The sequence below is a fragment of the Glycine soja genome, chromosome 16, assembly GCF_004193775.1.
Source record: "Glycine soja cultivar W05 chromosome 16, ASM419377v2, whole genome shotgun sequence".
NCBI lineage: Eukaryota > Viridiplantae > Streptophyta > Magnoliopsida > Fabales > Fabaceae > Glycine > Glycine soja.
The window spans coordinates 31,433,945-31,451,225 of record NC_041017.1 but is presented as its reverse complement, the minus strand read 5'-3'; the positions used below and the strand labels follow the sequence as shown (position 1 = coordinate 31,451,225).

The window sequence follows — 17,281 nt, the reverse complement described above, 5'->3', positions numbered from 1 at the left end:
AACTTTGAAAATAGCTATATAATTGATTTTGGATATGTTATATTCGATTATGTGACATTGATATAGAGCTGTGAATTTATAAAGTGAGCATATAATCAATTATGGAAAGGTTATAATCCAATTATATGACTTATACAAGTGTCTGAAACTTTTTACATGACCATATAATTGATTATGGCCTAGCCATAATTAATTATATGTCAATTTTGTATATTTTATTTTTGTTTCAAGAGATCATATAACCGATAATGATCACAGAATCGATATGGTCTTTAAATGGCATAATCAATTATGTGGGGGACATTATGGATTATATGACTCATAGCCTTATTTATTTAGTTTGAGAAAATAATGGTGTGTTTGGTTTGCATTTTCATTTTCTGTTTTCATTTCCTGTTTTCATTTTCAGAAAACTGTTTTTATTTTCAAAAGATTAGAATTCTGAAAACATGTTTGGTTTGACTTCTTGTTTTCTGTTTTCATGAAATAAAAATACTGAAAATTTATGATATATTGACTTCTTGTCTTTTTGTATTTTTATATTTGCTTAAAATTACATTCATTGTCACCGCAATTTCATTTTACCCGAAATGAGGTTTCTGTTCTCAACTGAAAACACTGAAAACGAAAATTTATTGTTTTCATTTTCTGATTGTTTCCTGTTTTCATTTTCACTGAAAATGTTTTCAGAAATCCAACCAAACACATTTTTATCACTGTTTACTGTTTTCTGTTTTCAGTGAAAATGAAAACAGAAAACAACCAAACCAAACACCCCCTAAGAAAAAAATATTTTTTGTGGTACTACTATTTCATAGTAGAAATTTTGCACATGAGACCCACTCATCTTGCAAGTATTTTCACTCTGTTTCGGTGCTGCTAAATGACTCAAAATCCTATCGTCCCTAGCTCTCCCTTCCCTGAGCTATTTCTTTTGTAACAAACAGAATATAAAGGACTAAAATAAAAATTCTTTGTTTTATATTATTTAAGCCATTCCAAAAATATCTTTAATATTTTTGAAATTAATCACCTCTTTTTTTTACTTATTGTTTCTCACCTAATTAATTAATGTTTGAAAAGAGAACAGTGAATAATTAAATCTTACTTTGAATACAAAACAAACTATTAAAATAACTTATGTTTTTATTTGTAATTTTCATATAAAAGGAAATTTTCTGGATAACTTAAATGAAATAGATAATCTAAAAATTACCTTTCATCTAACATATATATGATATATATTCAATTATAAAATTTATTTTCTTGACAAAAAATATAAAATTTATTTAGATTATCAATTAATAATATAATCAATTACAAGAATAATCTTTTTACAGCTAATCCAAAATTTTGATTATTGTTGTTTGATTTTATCAAAATCGGTAAGAAGGATTAACATGGTAAATAGTTATAACTTAATAATTGAATTGATATTTGATACTACCAGTTATACTATAACTGTATGCTAAATAATGTAAATATAGCAAACACTATATATGGTCCGATATGGATATAAAAATTCTTTCTTAAACATACTTTTAACCAACAAATAATAGCTATATATACTAATGTGAACATGTATATATTCGTGGAAGTGTTGTCTCCTTCAGTCCTTCTCTTTACTATATGTATACGAGACACGAGTGTTTGTCACATTCTTCGTCCTTGTTCCTTCATGTTAACCAAAGGAATCAAAGTTCGCTTTAAACACATGAAAGATTCAAGAAAGTGTAGCATTAGCGAGATACTTAAGGATTACCCGTCATGCATGATTTTTTTTTTTTTGTTATGTACAATGGTAATGGTCGCGCTGAAATATAAATCTAGAATCTCATTATATTATCTCAAATCTTTTATCAGTAGACGGGTCCTAATGGTTCTCATCATCATGCATGATGTAACCTTAATTAAATATCTTTTAAATATCAAACAAGAGACTTAATACATGATTATATAGTAGATAACTAAATATATAATTTAGGATAAATAGTTATTTTTGTTCATAAATATGTAAAGTATTAATAAATTCATCTCGAAAAGATAAAAATTCAAATTTTAGTTACCGAAAATAAAAAAGTATGACAAATTTATTCATTCCTTAACTTTCATCCGTTAACATTAATAAAAGAGTCCACATGACATAGAGGAACAAAAATGTCACAAAAATAATTACTAATATGACCATTTTTTTTATTGGTTATCCAAAAGTGAGTCATAGGGACGAAATTGTCATGTAAAGTTTTAAATTTTCACTTGTTGGACTCATTTTTTTTTACTTGCTTTTTTTTCTTCCCGCACTCTCGGAATGCGCTTTCTCTTCCTTACCTTTTCTTCTTCTCGCACTCAACACATTTTCTTTGAGGAAGGACTCTCGGAACCTTCATCTCACTACTAGAAAAGTTCCTTTTTACGTCGTCATATCTGCATCGGTTATATAAAAATCAATATAATAAATGATACAGTGGCATTTTTGAAAATAAAGTAAACTTTTTTAATCCAGCTACAACAGTTTTTATAAAACCGCCTTCGATGTGAATGTTACGAAGACAGTTTTATAAAAATCGTCTTTGTTAGTCAACCTAACTACTATGGTTTTTAAAAATTGCCTTTGATTGAAGTTATAAATTTTTTAATTATTTTATTTATTTCATTTTCCTTTGAATTAATAAAACGTACAAAACGCAGCCAGCAACAACCCTAAGGCGAAGCTCGTCTCACTCCCAAGGCCTCTGCTGTCTCCCTCACGCCAGAGAGAGAAGCGATGATGTCTTCAATTAGATTCCTATGGATCCTGATGGTGTCTTTGACAACATCATGCGCGTTAAGCCAATCGCATAAGCTATCAGCCTATGATGTTCTGATGGAGTATAGGTTCCCGGTGGGTCTTCTTCCCAAGGGAGCCATAGGGTATTCGCTTAACAGAGACAACAGCGAGTTCACAGCGTATTTCCAAGAAGCGTGAAGCTTCGACATAGAGTCCTACATGCTCAAGTACAAATCCACCATCACGGGTGTCATCTCCAAGGGCAGGCTTTATAATCTCAAAGGTGTCACCGTCAAAATCTTGCTCCTTTGGCTCAACATCATCGAGGTCTCTCGTCAGGGGAACAATATTTACTTCTCTATTCGAATCACTTCCGCTTATTTTGGTGTCGAGAATTTCCTCGAGAGCCCCTAATGTGGTTGTGGTTTCGATTGCAAACCACTACCCTTAAACGGTAACGTTTCCGTTTCCTCAATTTAATACATTTTTTTTGTGGTTCAGGATCCTAATGATTCAGAAGACATGATGGTACATTAATACTATCTAGTGTAAATAGAGAAGATGTGATGGTGGTAGTGCATGTGATAACATGTAGCTTGCTTTTGACTTCCAAAATGTTGCAACTTTTATCAAATATGGATTTGTGTTCTATTATTTCAATTTTCATCATGTTTCTTTTTTTTTTGGTCATGATCCTGAATCATCATTTCTAACATTTTGTTTGGAGAAATAAATGATTGTTATCTTGGAAAATGCGTACATTTGTCATTTTATTGAACATCTTCAAAAGATTAAGTTTATTTTTTACTGCAACTCAATGAACTTAGTTAGTCCTTCCAAAAAGGTTGTTGTTTCTTGTGTCTCCACCTTAGTGTGATGTGATCAGGTTAGAAGTGAGAAACATGCAAGTATCTTTGCTTGAGTTGGGTTGCCACCTGGCCTAGAAGAATGTATAGTAGTTCTTTTGTTGTGCCTGCATCTCATGGACGTTCATGGTTTGATTTTTGCATGTTGATTGCTTGTCAAGTTCTCACTACTTCCTCTGTCTTTGATTGCTAGGTTATGCAAGTTGAACCCCTGATATCAAGAATTCGCACTTCAGGGCTCAATATTTTCCAGCAGTTGAAGGATTCTTAGCATTGTCTCCCTAATGAATTAAGTTCTGAATATTTATAGGTAAAATATTCTGCTAATCAAGTAGTTAAATTGAGATCCCCTTTTAGTTGGATTTATATGTTTATTAAAGGGAAAAAACATTGGATGTATAATTAATGTAAAAATTGTAGCTCTGTTCACAAAAACTCAAGCTTCAATTCTCAGTTGGAATCGCAATGAGGACGAGCTCCAATTCTTAGTTTGAATTGCTTCTACGGACTTTGCGGCTAGTAGCATCTATGTATGGGTCCCACTTGTAGTGGTAGCATAGACTGTTTGATGGGGTTGCGAGTTAGATGAACAGAGGACTGGTCCAATAATAAATAAGGCTTAAAACAAACTTTAAGATATTTTAAAAAAAAAATTAAATGAGAGTTATATTTTAGACATCTTTGCAAACATATGATGTTTTTTTTTTCAATATATGGAGCCTTTTTTCTTTATAAAAACTAATAAAAAATATTTATTTGTTTTATTCTTGGCCAGCCTTGGATGAACCAGTGAAGTGGTTTTGTGTTATCCTGTATTTTTCTGTTGTGATGCTTATTAAATAGGATTATTATGGTTATGATTTGTTGGATGTTTAGGTACAACTTCAACATCATAATAATGTGGCATTTAATGTCAATTTTCCAATTGAGAAGCAGGTCCAAAACCAATAGATGGCTTATGGGCCCCTTGGTGGTATAAAACTGTACACAAATCTACTAGCTTTAAGGAAGAAAACAAGTATCCTCAGGTATGCATTTGTTTTTTGGTGTGCCTTCACTTTAGTTCCTGTTGCAAGGAGTCTAGACCATTAATTCTTTCCCTTTGTAATATTTTCTTTTTTCCTTTTTCTTTTTTTCTTCTCTTTTTATATAGGAAATAATCAATCTCCATGTAATGATGCCATGTGCTTAATGGCTGCTTCAGAGTTGAGAATTAAGTTATGGTGCTATGCTTGTGAATTGACTTGGTTTGAGACTTTTCCAAATTTTATTTTTGTAATCTTACTTGATGAAAAATGTTTTATATATTGATTGTTTTTGTGTAATAACAGTTGTCTAGAACCAACTCTTCTAAAAGCTTAAGCTTTTGAGTAGAGGCATAACAATGGTTTTAGACAATGCACATGCCTTCTTTACCTCATGTTGGCATTTAGTTATAAAGAATAGTGAGGTCTTGAAGAATTTTCCTACAATACAAGGATTTTCTTTCCTTGTTTTTGGATGTACATGTACTTAACAAATCTGTTACAAGGTGGAGAAGTGCAACCATTGCAGGAATAAGACCCAAACATGTCCTTTTACATTTTTTTATCCAACAAATTTGATAAAATAGACCTCTTATCCAAATTATGTTATATTTATTCTATTAACCTTATTATTTTATTATCCGTGGGATAGAATCAGATGTTTCTTTCATCCAAAATCAAACTTTAGTCTACAATATTGTGAAAAAAGCCTTATTTTGTCCGCTACAACAATATCGTTGGTATTCTGTTAACCTTGTTTGTTGATTATTCTCTTTTTGTCTATTTTTTTGTGAAGGCAAAACTGCACTTTTCATTCCTTAACTTCACCGTAGATTTTTTTGTGTCCTACAACTAATCTCATTTTGTTTTGGTCAATTAGTATTTAGTAGTTATGCACAAGACTCCTACTCCTAGTGGCCTAGTCTAAAGACTAAAAGTAGAAAATCATTTTCTTGTTACCATTATGATTCTTTTCAACTATGTTACAAACATTTTGAATTTTTCTTAGGGACAATTGGCTAGTAATGATAGGGTTATGTCCTTTCTACACTAGCTATATATGACTATGAGCCATGAAAAGAGTGGCCAACATCACACTCATGGCAGATACATATGGATTTCGTGCTCCCACTTACCAAAGTTTTTGAATAATCTCTGATCGTGGCATATCATGAGATTGAAACGTGTGCCCTAATTTCCTGATTAGCTTTTGGTTCTACTTTTGTTGATTCTCAGGAGGAAAATATGAAGCATTGAAGCTTAAGAAACTTCAAGATCAGCATGGGGAATCCTTGAGTTGGACCGATTACTTATCATTGCCATTTTCTCAAACAGTAAGGAAACCATAGCTATTGGTTCCTCATCAAAGAAATGTAAAAATAATCCATACTTGATCCAATTTTAACTTATCGCTATTACAGAACATCAAAGAATATGACATCTGGCTAGCAGCAGAGAATGAGATGTTTTTAAACCCTTCAAAGGGAGAATGGATGACAACAATGCCAGAACAACTGAATATGGAAATGGTTGACAGTGTGAAGGTGCTTATTTGATGTTTTTTATTGCTTTTCTCCTTCACAATATTGAGTTACATTGATGATCCTATGCTTGCAGTATGTTTTTTTATTACTTCACGGAAAAAACACCTCGATCATATTTTAAAGAAAGGGAAGCTTCACTTGTATGGAGTTACCGACATTCAGGTGCTTGATTTGTGTTTAGAGAGACTATTATTTGTTTTGCCTGCTGTCTTTCCAGATACTTACTGATCCTGTCAACATGATATAGATGTCGAGTTTGGAAGAATGCAAGCGAGGGACATGCTGCAACATCTTTGGACAAGTCCAATTTCTAATGCTACTCAATTGAAATGATTTAAATCAAAGCTTGCGCCATGTTATTAATAATTTATTTGAAGCTTTTATTATGTAGTTGGCTTCTTAGCTTTCAGATGATGCTAAGATACTTGTATATAGCATTTGAATCAATGTGAATGAGATCATATGACACTACCTCAATGGAATTTTCACTTTCTCCCTACTATGCTTGTCCCTTGTTGTAGATTTTTTGGTTGCTCGACTCACTCATATCACCCTCAAGAGAGAGGCTTGGGTTACCTCTAGTGCCCTTATTCCTGTTGTTGCTGGAGTTGTCATTGCAAGTGGGGTATGTCTTGTTCTCTTTAATTTAATCTCACCGTTTTCTTTTGATTTGTTGTATTTGAATGTTGTGAATGATCATGGATGTGTTTCTTTTTGAGATTGGGATAGGGGGGCTCTTGATTGATTCATATTGGTGTGTGAAGGGTGTTTGTGTGACTATAGAGATATGTCAATGTTGCATCATGTTCCTTGTGCCACTCTAGATCTGGAGTAGTGGTGGATAGATTAGGTGGTGGTGGTTTGTGTGATTTTGTTGATCTATGATTGTTTGAAAGGTATAAGGAATTTGTTTTTCATGAAGTGAAACCTGCTTGGAAGTTAATGAGATCTCAACTTTTCACGAACTGCAAATCTATGACAATCACTAGGAAAATGATGCTTCTTGGCATTATAAATAATCAACTAGCATTGAAGTTACTTAATTATCATTTTATTTTATCTAATCATGTTATATATATGATTATGATGCCTCCCCTAAAGCTTTTCATGAATTAGGCTCTTTGTAGTTATGTACTTATTAAATGTCATGGCATTCATAGTATTACACACCATAATATAATATGTTATACCACTAGCAAGTGGCAAGATCATAGTAGTTCCTTTCGACTGACATCATGTATATTTTCCTTTTTGTTTTCCCGGCTTATTCATTTTGATTCTGTAGAGCTTCATATTTTTCTTGTTGCTTGCAGGGCGAGCCAGGCTTTCACTTATTTGGATTCATTATGTGCCTAAGATTGCAAGCTTTGCTTCAAATAAATAGGACATTTTCTGACAAAGGTGAATTAAATCTTCATTTGATATTTGTTGACATTTTCTGAATTACTTTTATTAGCTAGTTTGTATTTATCATACTTTGTATTCCTCCAAATATTTTGTATTGATAGACTGAGGTAAAACCAATAGTAGAAGCTATGATAGCACAAAAAAAAAACAAAAAAAAAATAATTCTAAGTCGGTTATGCAAAAAAATCGTCTTAGTATAGAACATCTACTAAGACGGTTATTCAATAACCAATCTAGAAAGGCAAACACAATATTCAATTTTTAAGACGGTTATACGCATAGCCGATGTAGAAAGTGACGCAGTTTCTAGATCGGTTATCCAAATAACCATCTTAGAAACACTGATATACTAAGACGGGTGGAAAACCGACGTTGTAAAGTACACCATATTTTACAACACCTTTATTTAAGATGGGTGAAAACCGATGTAGAATGGGTCGAATAACCGATGTAGAAAAGCTTATCTTCAATGACCAAAATGCGAACCTCCTACACGACAATTATGGTGGTTGTCGCCAGAAAATAGGCGTCGTTCTTCCTCAAAGAGAGTGTGTTCTGAAAGTCCTTCCTCAGAGAGAGCGCGTTCCAAGAGTAGGGGAAGAAGAAAAGGCAAGGAAAAAAATGAGTCCAATAAGTAAAAAATAAAAAAAATTACATGACAAATCAATCCCTATGGCTCACTTTTGGAGAGTTAATCGAAGATGATTATGTTGACAATCATTTTTGTGATATTTTTGTTCATCTGTGCCTCATAGAATTTTTTTATTAACGGTAACGAACAGAAGTTAAAGAATTGATGAATTTGTTGTATTTTTTTTTCACTTTCAGAGATTAAAATTTGAATTTTTATCTTTTGAAGATAAATTTGTGAGCGTTCTATAAGGATAAAAAAAAACTATTTATCCTATAACTAATTAATCATTGATGTTGATGCACACATATAGAGCGCCACATCCTCATAGGCTTTTCTTTACATTTAAAAATCAAAAACATATATTATAAATTTGCAATAATTTACCCACACAGATCAATCAACCAATTCAACTAAACTATGGCGATATTCCATTCTCATGGTCATAATAATATTAGTATATTTTAATCGTTATTTGTTAATTATTTCAACTTGGAAATACACTATTCATGTATTACTTTACTTCTACATGTTTATTATTTACGGTTAAGGTGAGTTAATTTCTATTTAAATCCACCTGTTGGCTGTTGCATAAGATAAAAAGGTTTAAAATAAAAAGTTTTGTTAGAAAATAAATAATTTGTTATATATCGTTAATAGAAAATTTATTTATTATATATTTTTTATTTCCTTAACTTTTTATTACATACACTTAACGCATAATATATATATATATATATATATATATATATATATATATATATATATATATATATATTATTAATTCACCTGTACAAAAAAAAACCTAATGTGCAAAAAACCATTAATTTAATCATTTGGAATTCCACATATGCGGGTGTCATACCTAGGCGCCAACTAATTTTGGGGATTTGGTAAGTCACATACTATATAACTAAAACAGACAATAGAAAGAAACAATGCTTTCTATTCAACACATCAATCTATAAACAAAAAAAAAAAAATGAAAATTGTGTGTGTACAGTATAGATATTATCTAATATATTTGAATATATATATATATATATATATATATATATATATATAAATTAAATATACGAAAACGAAAGGCTGATATTTACTTTATTATATTTTTTGTGATAAAATATCGCAAATAAAATCACACTACTTTTATAAAATACTCATTAAATCAACCACAACCGCAAACTCAATGTTTTGATGATTTGATCAATATATATGTAGCAGTTGAAAAGAATAAAATAAAAACTATTATGAATACATAGAAACTATTTAATTTTAATTCTTGCTCCGTTTCTAATATATTTGATTAATTATTGGACTCTTGATATTGAATGTTTATATGTATTTTCTTTTTAAGTAGAGATATATATATGTATTCTTTTTTTTAGATGTATAGAGATATGTATTCTTATATACGTACCCATTCTTATATATATATTTTTAATCTATATGTTCATCGTAAATTCAATAAAGTAATGCCGCAGAATGGTTATAAAACATACTGAAAAAGGTGCACTGTTGTACATATAAATGGCAAATGGTGACAATGCAAATCCAAATAAAATTTAAAGCCATTCCCAAAAAAGAATGTAATAATATCATAATACAACCAATCCCAAGTCTAAAAATTAAAGTACAGACAATTAAAACTGATTTCCCAACCCAACACGTACAAATTAACATTTTTATTTGTACACGATTTTTCTGTGATTCCGTAATAGTTCATGATCCAATGAAGTCTCTTTTCATCATTTTTCAACATAAAAGAAAAAGAAAAAAAATGCTATCTTTCTGTGTGCTAATCCTTACGTAGTGAAAAGGTTGATGTGGATACCATGTAGCACATTCATCTTGTAGATATTTCACCTTTTTTTTTCATTTTTATTTTCTCCCTAACCTTTTTTTCTTCTTTTCTTTATGTGACTCGTATAATTGTTTGCTATTTATCACTGAAATTGAAGATATTGAGGACTCATGAGTGGCTGCTTGAACATGAAGTTCCATTGTGGATTCTGGTTTTGGAGGTTGGTGTTGGGGAAATTGCAAGAGGAACTATGATATTTCTTTAAAGGGTATAATAACATGTTGTCCTCATGATCCATGTTTGGAAGGTGGCGTTTTGGCCTAGCAATGTTTTCCATGTTGGAAGGGTTCTTCTGAAACAAGTAGCTATTATTATTAATACTATTAGTATCGTTGATGTAGTAGTTTTGGGGGGTAATTTCCTGATCCAGATTCTCACAATTATTGAATAAGCTGGTTTCACTTGGAGTAGGGTAATTATTGGAGTGGTTCTCAGATAAGATGGTGCTAAGCATGGAGTAGTCTGTGGCATCCAAGAGATTTGAGAAGGATAAGGATTTCTGAGACATGAGTATTGTGGCTTGTGGAGGAGGGACAAAAGTGTTGTTATTCTTCAAAATTGGTAAAAGGGTGTCTTTGATTTGCTCCTCTTCTTCTACCACTGCTTGATCTAATTGCTCATTGATCACTTGCAGTGTTGATGCTGCCTCTGTGGTTGGAGATACAGCATGCTTGAACTTCTTGTATATCCGGCATAGAACCCAGTCATCCAACTAAACAAACAAACAAAAGAATACATAATTTGTAATTTAAATATTGAATCATTAATTCATGCATATATGTATTCACCTATTATTATTCTTTTCTCATACACATGGAAAATATTCCTTCAAAATGAAAAAAAAAAAGAGTAGAGAATAAAAAAGTAACAAAAGTTGTAATGCTTTATCTATAAAAAGCATTTTTCAAAACAATATATCGAAAGTCTTAATTAGGTGATGAAGAATATTATCTTGAAATAGGATTGGCCTCGATCTTTTAAAGTGGGTAAAAAATTCTAGTGATTGATAAATTAAAAAAGTGGTATTTTAACATATGTATAATTTATTATCCATGTGTTAATCTTTTCATTAACAAATAAGATTACTTATTTTATTCTTTAAAACAAATTGTTCACTTTTCATGAATCAGATCTTTCAGAGTAATATAATAGAATGAGAAATTATTAACACTGTTTATAAATACAACTTATCAAAACTTAAAATATACTATTAAACTTCAAAAAAAGTTGAGAATCAGATCCATGATAGAATTTTATATATTCTTTAGTTTTTTATGAGGGTCATGTAAATGTTGTTAATTAAGTGTAGTGTGGGGGAACTCACCCTCATGGAGGTGTCTTTGATCCTAATGGGTCTATTGGTGTCAACAAGGCGATATTCATGCATGATCCAATTGGTTTTGACACCCTTTGGGGGTTTTCCTTTGTAGAACACCAAAGCCTTCTTCACACCAAAGTGCTCCCTCACTCCTCCTGCCAGTGATGCCACTATGTTCTTATCAGTGCCTGTGGCCTTCCAATACCCTGAAGCTGCTGCCCTGTTTGGCCTCGCTCCATTTGGGTACTTCCGGTCTCTAGGACTGAAGAAGTACCACTCTTTCTCCCCAAACGCGGCCTTAGCTGTTGAAGAACCACAACAAACAAAAAAACATCAATCTTCCACATCACACACCACAAAAAAAGAAGAAAAGAAAATTAAAACTCTTCTAGTGCACACGAATAACACACGTCAACCTGACTTGACATGGTATATCTCATGAGAAATTCTATGATATCACAGAAAAAATCATAGAAAATTCAAGGATTTTAATATACTATTATTGAAAAACTTTCTAGTGTGTTCAATCTTTCTAAAAATAATTATATCAAAATCCTTAAATTTTCTAGATAAAAAATAATATAGATCTTATTTAAACATATATAGACAAACCTGGTAGCTCCCATGGATCAAACTTGTAGATATCAACCTCAGCAATGATGGCAACTGGCAAAGGAATGGAGGCAACCTTCTTCCTTAGGTAGTGAAGAATGAGCTCTTCATCTGTAGGGTGGAACCTAAACCCTGGTGGCAAGTTATTGGATTGTGGGGTTCCCATGATGCTTAATATAATTAATTAACAAAAACCTAGAATATATAAACAAAAATATCAAAATTAAGAATGTTTGTGTATAAGGTTTGGGTTGGTGTTTAGTGAAAAATGAGCACACAAAGGCACAAGCCAAACCTTGAGGGATATGATATGATTGAAAGTTTTTTGAGGGTATGAAGAGGGTAAGGCCTTTTATGCTGTGGGAATTTGTCCTCAAGTGGGGAAAGAGATTAGGCCAAGCCGATGAAGGACAAGGAAAAGCAGCTTCAAGATTTTCCAAAGTAGGGCCCATTTTTTTAGAGAGAGAAAGTAATGTCTTGGTTGGCTGGCTAAAGCTAGATAGAGAGAGAAAGAGGGACACTTTGGCACACCAATGAACCCTATTGGCTTGTGTATCACATAAAGTCACACTTCTATTTTGTCGTTTCTAGCAAATCTATGACCTCTTTAAAATGAGGGTTGTTTTCGTGATAGTGGCGGGTTAGTGACATAATCATCATTGACATAAGCTTGTGACACGTGTCCACCAAACTCAAGGTAGAAATGATTGGTGGGTCGCGCCTCCTCTATGCAGTGATTCTTTGGAAATGGTGGCGCACATAGCTGGCTACTCAGAACCGTTTATTATAAAGTAGGATAAAATTGATTTCATTAACATTAAGTTTGAATACTGTAATTATTAATTAAATGCAATTGAAACATATGTACTATAGTTTAGATAATTATATCACATCGGTCAATCTAGTTGGTTGGATTGGAAATCGGTTAGATTGTATAGAAAAAATTATTTAACTGAATTTTCTTAGAACTTTATATCAAATAATTATTTAATATATCATAAAGGTAAGAAATGAGATGCATAATTCAGCTTTAAGAATATGTATAACATGAAAATATAATTTCTTATATAAAAATATGTCTTTTTTTACAGAAAAAAATACGTCTTTAATTTGTTTATAGTAAAACTACGAGACCTAATTGAACCCTATATAAATAATGGGACGAAAGCTAATAAAATAAATAAATAGAGGGAAAAAATAATTAAGACAATATGGTTATTATCTTCGAATTATAATTTATTATTTTAATAATTATATTATTGCCTTCAAATTTAAATTAAATTAAATGATATTTTTACATTTTTAGACTAATTTGAACCATTAAAAGAATATAATAAAATAATTTTAATTTATTATATATCGAAAACATTTATGCTGTACATATACAATAATTATAAATAAAATACTAGTTATAGTAATTAAATACATATATAATAAACTTTGAACTAATTAATACTTGTAAAAATTAATTAATTTTTTAATCAATAATTATTTATATACTTCATCTTCTTTAATTAGATAAAACATTCTACTCTCTTGAGAGGGAAATCCGTTTTCATAAAATTTGTTTTATTAGATGATTTGGATTAAAAAATGTTAGAAAATGAAAGCATACCAGATCAAGATTTTTGTCATATAATTTTTTGACCATTGACCAACTTTTTTTTTGTTGTTGTTGGAACCCTTCCAGTATTATCAATTGGATGCCTTACATGAATCCAGTTAACCGCCCAAACAAAAGTGTGTGCATGTTTTTTCTTTAATTTTCATAACAAAAATATTGGCTATATTTGCAGCAAGATCTACAAGCTAAGCAGAATGAATTGAAGATGCAAATAAGAAGATACTATTCATGTATATTCCATCAAAATCTTAAATTAACGAAAACGACATTATTCAAGCAGAACCAAATGAATTGGTCCAGATGGCATGGAACTAAAATGGTATAATCCAATTTTGTGATTGCTATATTGTTGTCACTTTTATTTGAATGCCACATATCCCCATAAACTCAAAAAATAACGTGAGTGGTTTCATGTGGTCTAAAAAAACTACTTGGTTGACTGTTCAATGGTTTGCTTAATTAGAAAGGAAAGTTTTACTATTGCTCAAATTATTATGTTTTTTTTTTTTTTATAGAAGTAAGATATTTCGTAAGATATTTTTATAGTGGAAAATACAAAATTAATCCTTAAAATAAAGAGATTACTGAAATAATTGTCTTTTTCATTAAATTGTTTTACATGCGCACGACTTTAAATTAATTACTGTATTGTTCAAATTGTGATGCACAAAAATTACATACACATCATGATCTCGTTGTGGATAAATTAAAGTGATGTTTCTCAATATATTTTTTTTCCTAATTGTTAAGAATGGAAATTCCCTAATTAGGATTTTTCAAATCTATGATTTGAATATAGTTTATTTACTTGATACCACACCTTCCTCTTTTTAAAGTCTGATATCATCTAAAAGTCTATTGAAAAGCTGATTTTATAATAAAATACTTTTAGATAATATAAGTAAACTTTCTTATTCTAAATAAGCTAACTAACAAGTTTAAATAGTCCTTAATTTAAGAGATTTTAGATTTAGTCCTTTAAGTTAAGTTTTGAGTTCGAGTTTTATGGATAAAAAAAAAATTAAAAAGAGAGATTTCACTGAAAATAATTAGTCATATTTTTCAACAGAGATTAGTTCTAAGTAAAATTAGTAGATATTTCACACTAATATCATAATATAAAAAAAGACTTTAAATAGTTATTATTATTATTATTATTATATACTTAAATACACTAATTTATTATGTTTTATTGACTGACCTAAAGTTTAAATTTTTTTAGCTAAACATATATTTTTAATGGCAAGTTTATAAATTTTTCGTTATTAAGAGACATAGCAAAAATAACTCTCTACACATACTTAACAAATACTACAATACATTACAAAAAAAAAAAAAAACTTATTCTTACTTATTCAATAAATTAAATAAGTAATATATAAAATCAAATCTAATGCAAGTTCGAATTTAATCTCAGAGCTGGTTTGCATGACCTAGTTTCTCCTTTGTATAACACTTTAACTATCTTATCCCCCAGTTCCTTTAATTTCATAACCTAGTATCTTCAGCTAAAATCAACAAAGTTAATTATTGTATATATGTACCATCTATCTCTTGGTTCCATTAAAATATTGTTAGCCTGGCAAATGATGTGTTTCGTGGAAATTGAACTTTTTTTTTCTATAACATGTATTGTGAATTGAATTATAATCATTGGATAATGACAGCATATTGTCATGTTATACAAAAATTACTTAAAATTTATTATGTTTTTAAAAATAAATTTATATAGTTATATTAGTCTCTTAATATTCTTTTGTTTATTTTAGTGGATATATATATATATATATATAAAGTGAACCATGGTTATTTTTTATATTTTCCTAAAATACTTTCAAAATAACTTGAGATAAATTAACACTTTCAAAATGTAATTATGTTCAAATGTATTTTTAAAAAATGTTCATGGTTATCCACAACTCTTTGAATCAATATAATTATTCTTCAAAGATACTTTTGTTCGAACTAAGCTGTCTCCCTACTATTATGGGTATTTTTGAGTGTACACGTTTGTTTCACTATTGGACTATTGTGTCAGCTCTGAGGTCAGAAGAAGCACCTAATGCTTGGATTTTGATTTCTAAAAGGACCATTGCTTTCATAAGTTTCATTCACAATAAAAATAGAACTGATATGTTCACATTACATTGTATATATATATATATAGACTTTATATCATTTTAATATTATTTCATAGAATTTAATCATACAAAAATATATTTCTGAGCATTTCCTTCAATAATTAAGGAATTTCATTCTAGAATTCAAATAGAATTGAAAAAAAAGTAGAAGAAAAAAAAGCAAGGTGTAATTGAACCCTTCACATTTTTTCTTTTCCTTTCTCACTCTTCGATGGAACGTGAGAAAATCATCTGTTTAGTTTTCATGCTTGTTTGTTCAAAAATGTGATAAATAATAAGAAAACAATGTGAATAAATATCAAAGACAAAAAATGGATAATATTGTAAATTAAATTAATAGTAGAATCTCGCTTTTCTTTATTAAAAAATGAATTATTATAGTAGAATCCCACGTTAAATTGGATAATATTGTAGAATTTAATAAAGGGAATATATTATATGTGGGTAACCTTCTTGCTAAAGATAAAGAAAGGGTAAGAAAATTATATACATGCAAAAAAAAAAAAAACTATTGATTAAGAATATTGGATTTATAAGGTTTGTAGTGACCGAAAATGTTCCTTACACTACATGTTTCATTTTTATATATTGGCGGATACACAGAAGCCCTAGCTTGTTGGGTTTTCTTCCCCTGTGTAGTCCGGTAACATTATTTTTTCGTTCACAAAGAAGAAAAAAGAACTACACGACAAAAGAAAAATAATAAAAAATAATGTCTTGTTTACATTATTCAAAGGAATGTCAAAGAATCGATCTAGTTGAATATTCTTTGATTCAAAATTTTAAATATTCAACTATTAGCTAGTTTGCTCGTATAAATAGATATATCTATATTTAACTATAGATACTTAACTAAGGAAGTTTAAAGTAATTGATTAAGTAAATTCTCTTGTACTTAACTTGTTATAAATTCTCTTGTACTCATCTTTGATTCATATAAATTAAAAAATAATATTATAGATGCTTATAGTTGCTAGAATAAGTAAATATCAATTAAATTAGTTTTTATTAAAGAAGATAGCAACGAGCTAAACAGTTTGTAGTTTGTTGAAATAATAATTGAATGCATGAAATATGGTGGAAAAGATAGCAAAATCTACACTACATTCTCTTTATCTAAAAAGAATTGGAGTTGATAGAACTCATAATATGCGAGCTAGCAAGTACGACCATTCTAAAGTTTCAACTTTGTGTGGGCCATAAGAATGAGATTTGCTTAAAACTTTAATTGCATATAAGTTGTTTGTCGGTTTCCTTAGTGTCCATGCTGGCTTGTAAAGTTGCAATCCAATGTATAAGCAGACAAGAAAAAAGACAAGTCATTAAATAACTCATAAAGTCACAAGTGACTTATTATTTTCGTTACTTCTTTATCTATTAATTTTAAGAGATAACATTAGCATTGATTTACTTTTTATATGTCTATTTTAAAAGTAACACAAGAATTAAGAAATATCATCATTTATGTCAAGACTTTTAATT

The 17,281-nt window shown here is 30.0% G+C and overlaps 1 protein-coding gene, 1 long non-coding RNA gene and 1 pseudogene across 2 annotated transcripts; 2 read left to right on the top strand and 1 right to left on the bottom strand.

The window, feature by feature from the left end:
- Positions 1-2,726: 2,726 nt before the first annotated feature.
- LOC114389528 lies at positions 2,727-3,247 on the top strand (annotated as a pseudogene).
- A 1,207-nt stretch (positions 3,248-4,454) lies between these two features.
- LOC114389193 lies at positions 4,455-7,776 on the top strand. Its single transcript, XR_003661720.1, has 5 exons — positions 4,455-5,992; positions 6,080-6,202; positions 6,276-6,364; positions 6,450-6,827; positions 7,516-7,776. It is a non-coding gene; the product is annotated as an uncharacterized LOC114389193 (long non-coding RNA).
- A 2,002-nt stretch (positions 7,777-9,778) lies between these two features.
- LOC114389501 (NAC domain-containing protein 2-like) lies at positions 9,779-12,373 on the bottom strand. Its single transcript, XM_028350188.1, has 3 exons — positions 12,035-12,373; positions 11,429-11,724; positions 9,779-10,816 (listed from the first exon to the last, which is right to left on the bottom strand). Exons 1-3 carry the CDS (start codon positions 12,198-12,200, stop codon positions 10,187-10,189), a joined length of 1,092 nt encoding a protein of 363 aa, XP_028205989.1. The 5' UTR covers positions 12,201-12,373; the 3' UTR covers positions 9,779-10,186.
- Between the last annotated feature and the right edge of the window lie 4,908 nt (positions 12,374-17,281).

Coding starts and splice junctions, on each gene's coding strand:
- LOC114389501 (XM_028350188.1), bottom strand. CDS start 12,200: ATGGGAACCCCACAATCCAATAACTTGCCACCAGGGTTTAGGTTCCAC. Junction 11,725..12,034: donor TGATCCATGGGAGCTACCAG/GTTTGTCTATAT, acceptor GTTCTTCAACAG/CTAAGGCCGCGTTTGGGGAG. Junction 10,817..11,428: donor TCAAAGACACCTCCATGAGG/GTGAGTTCCCCC, acceptor TTGTTTGTTTAG/TTGGATGACTGGGTTCTATG.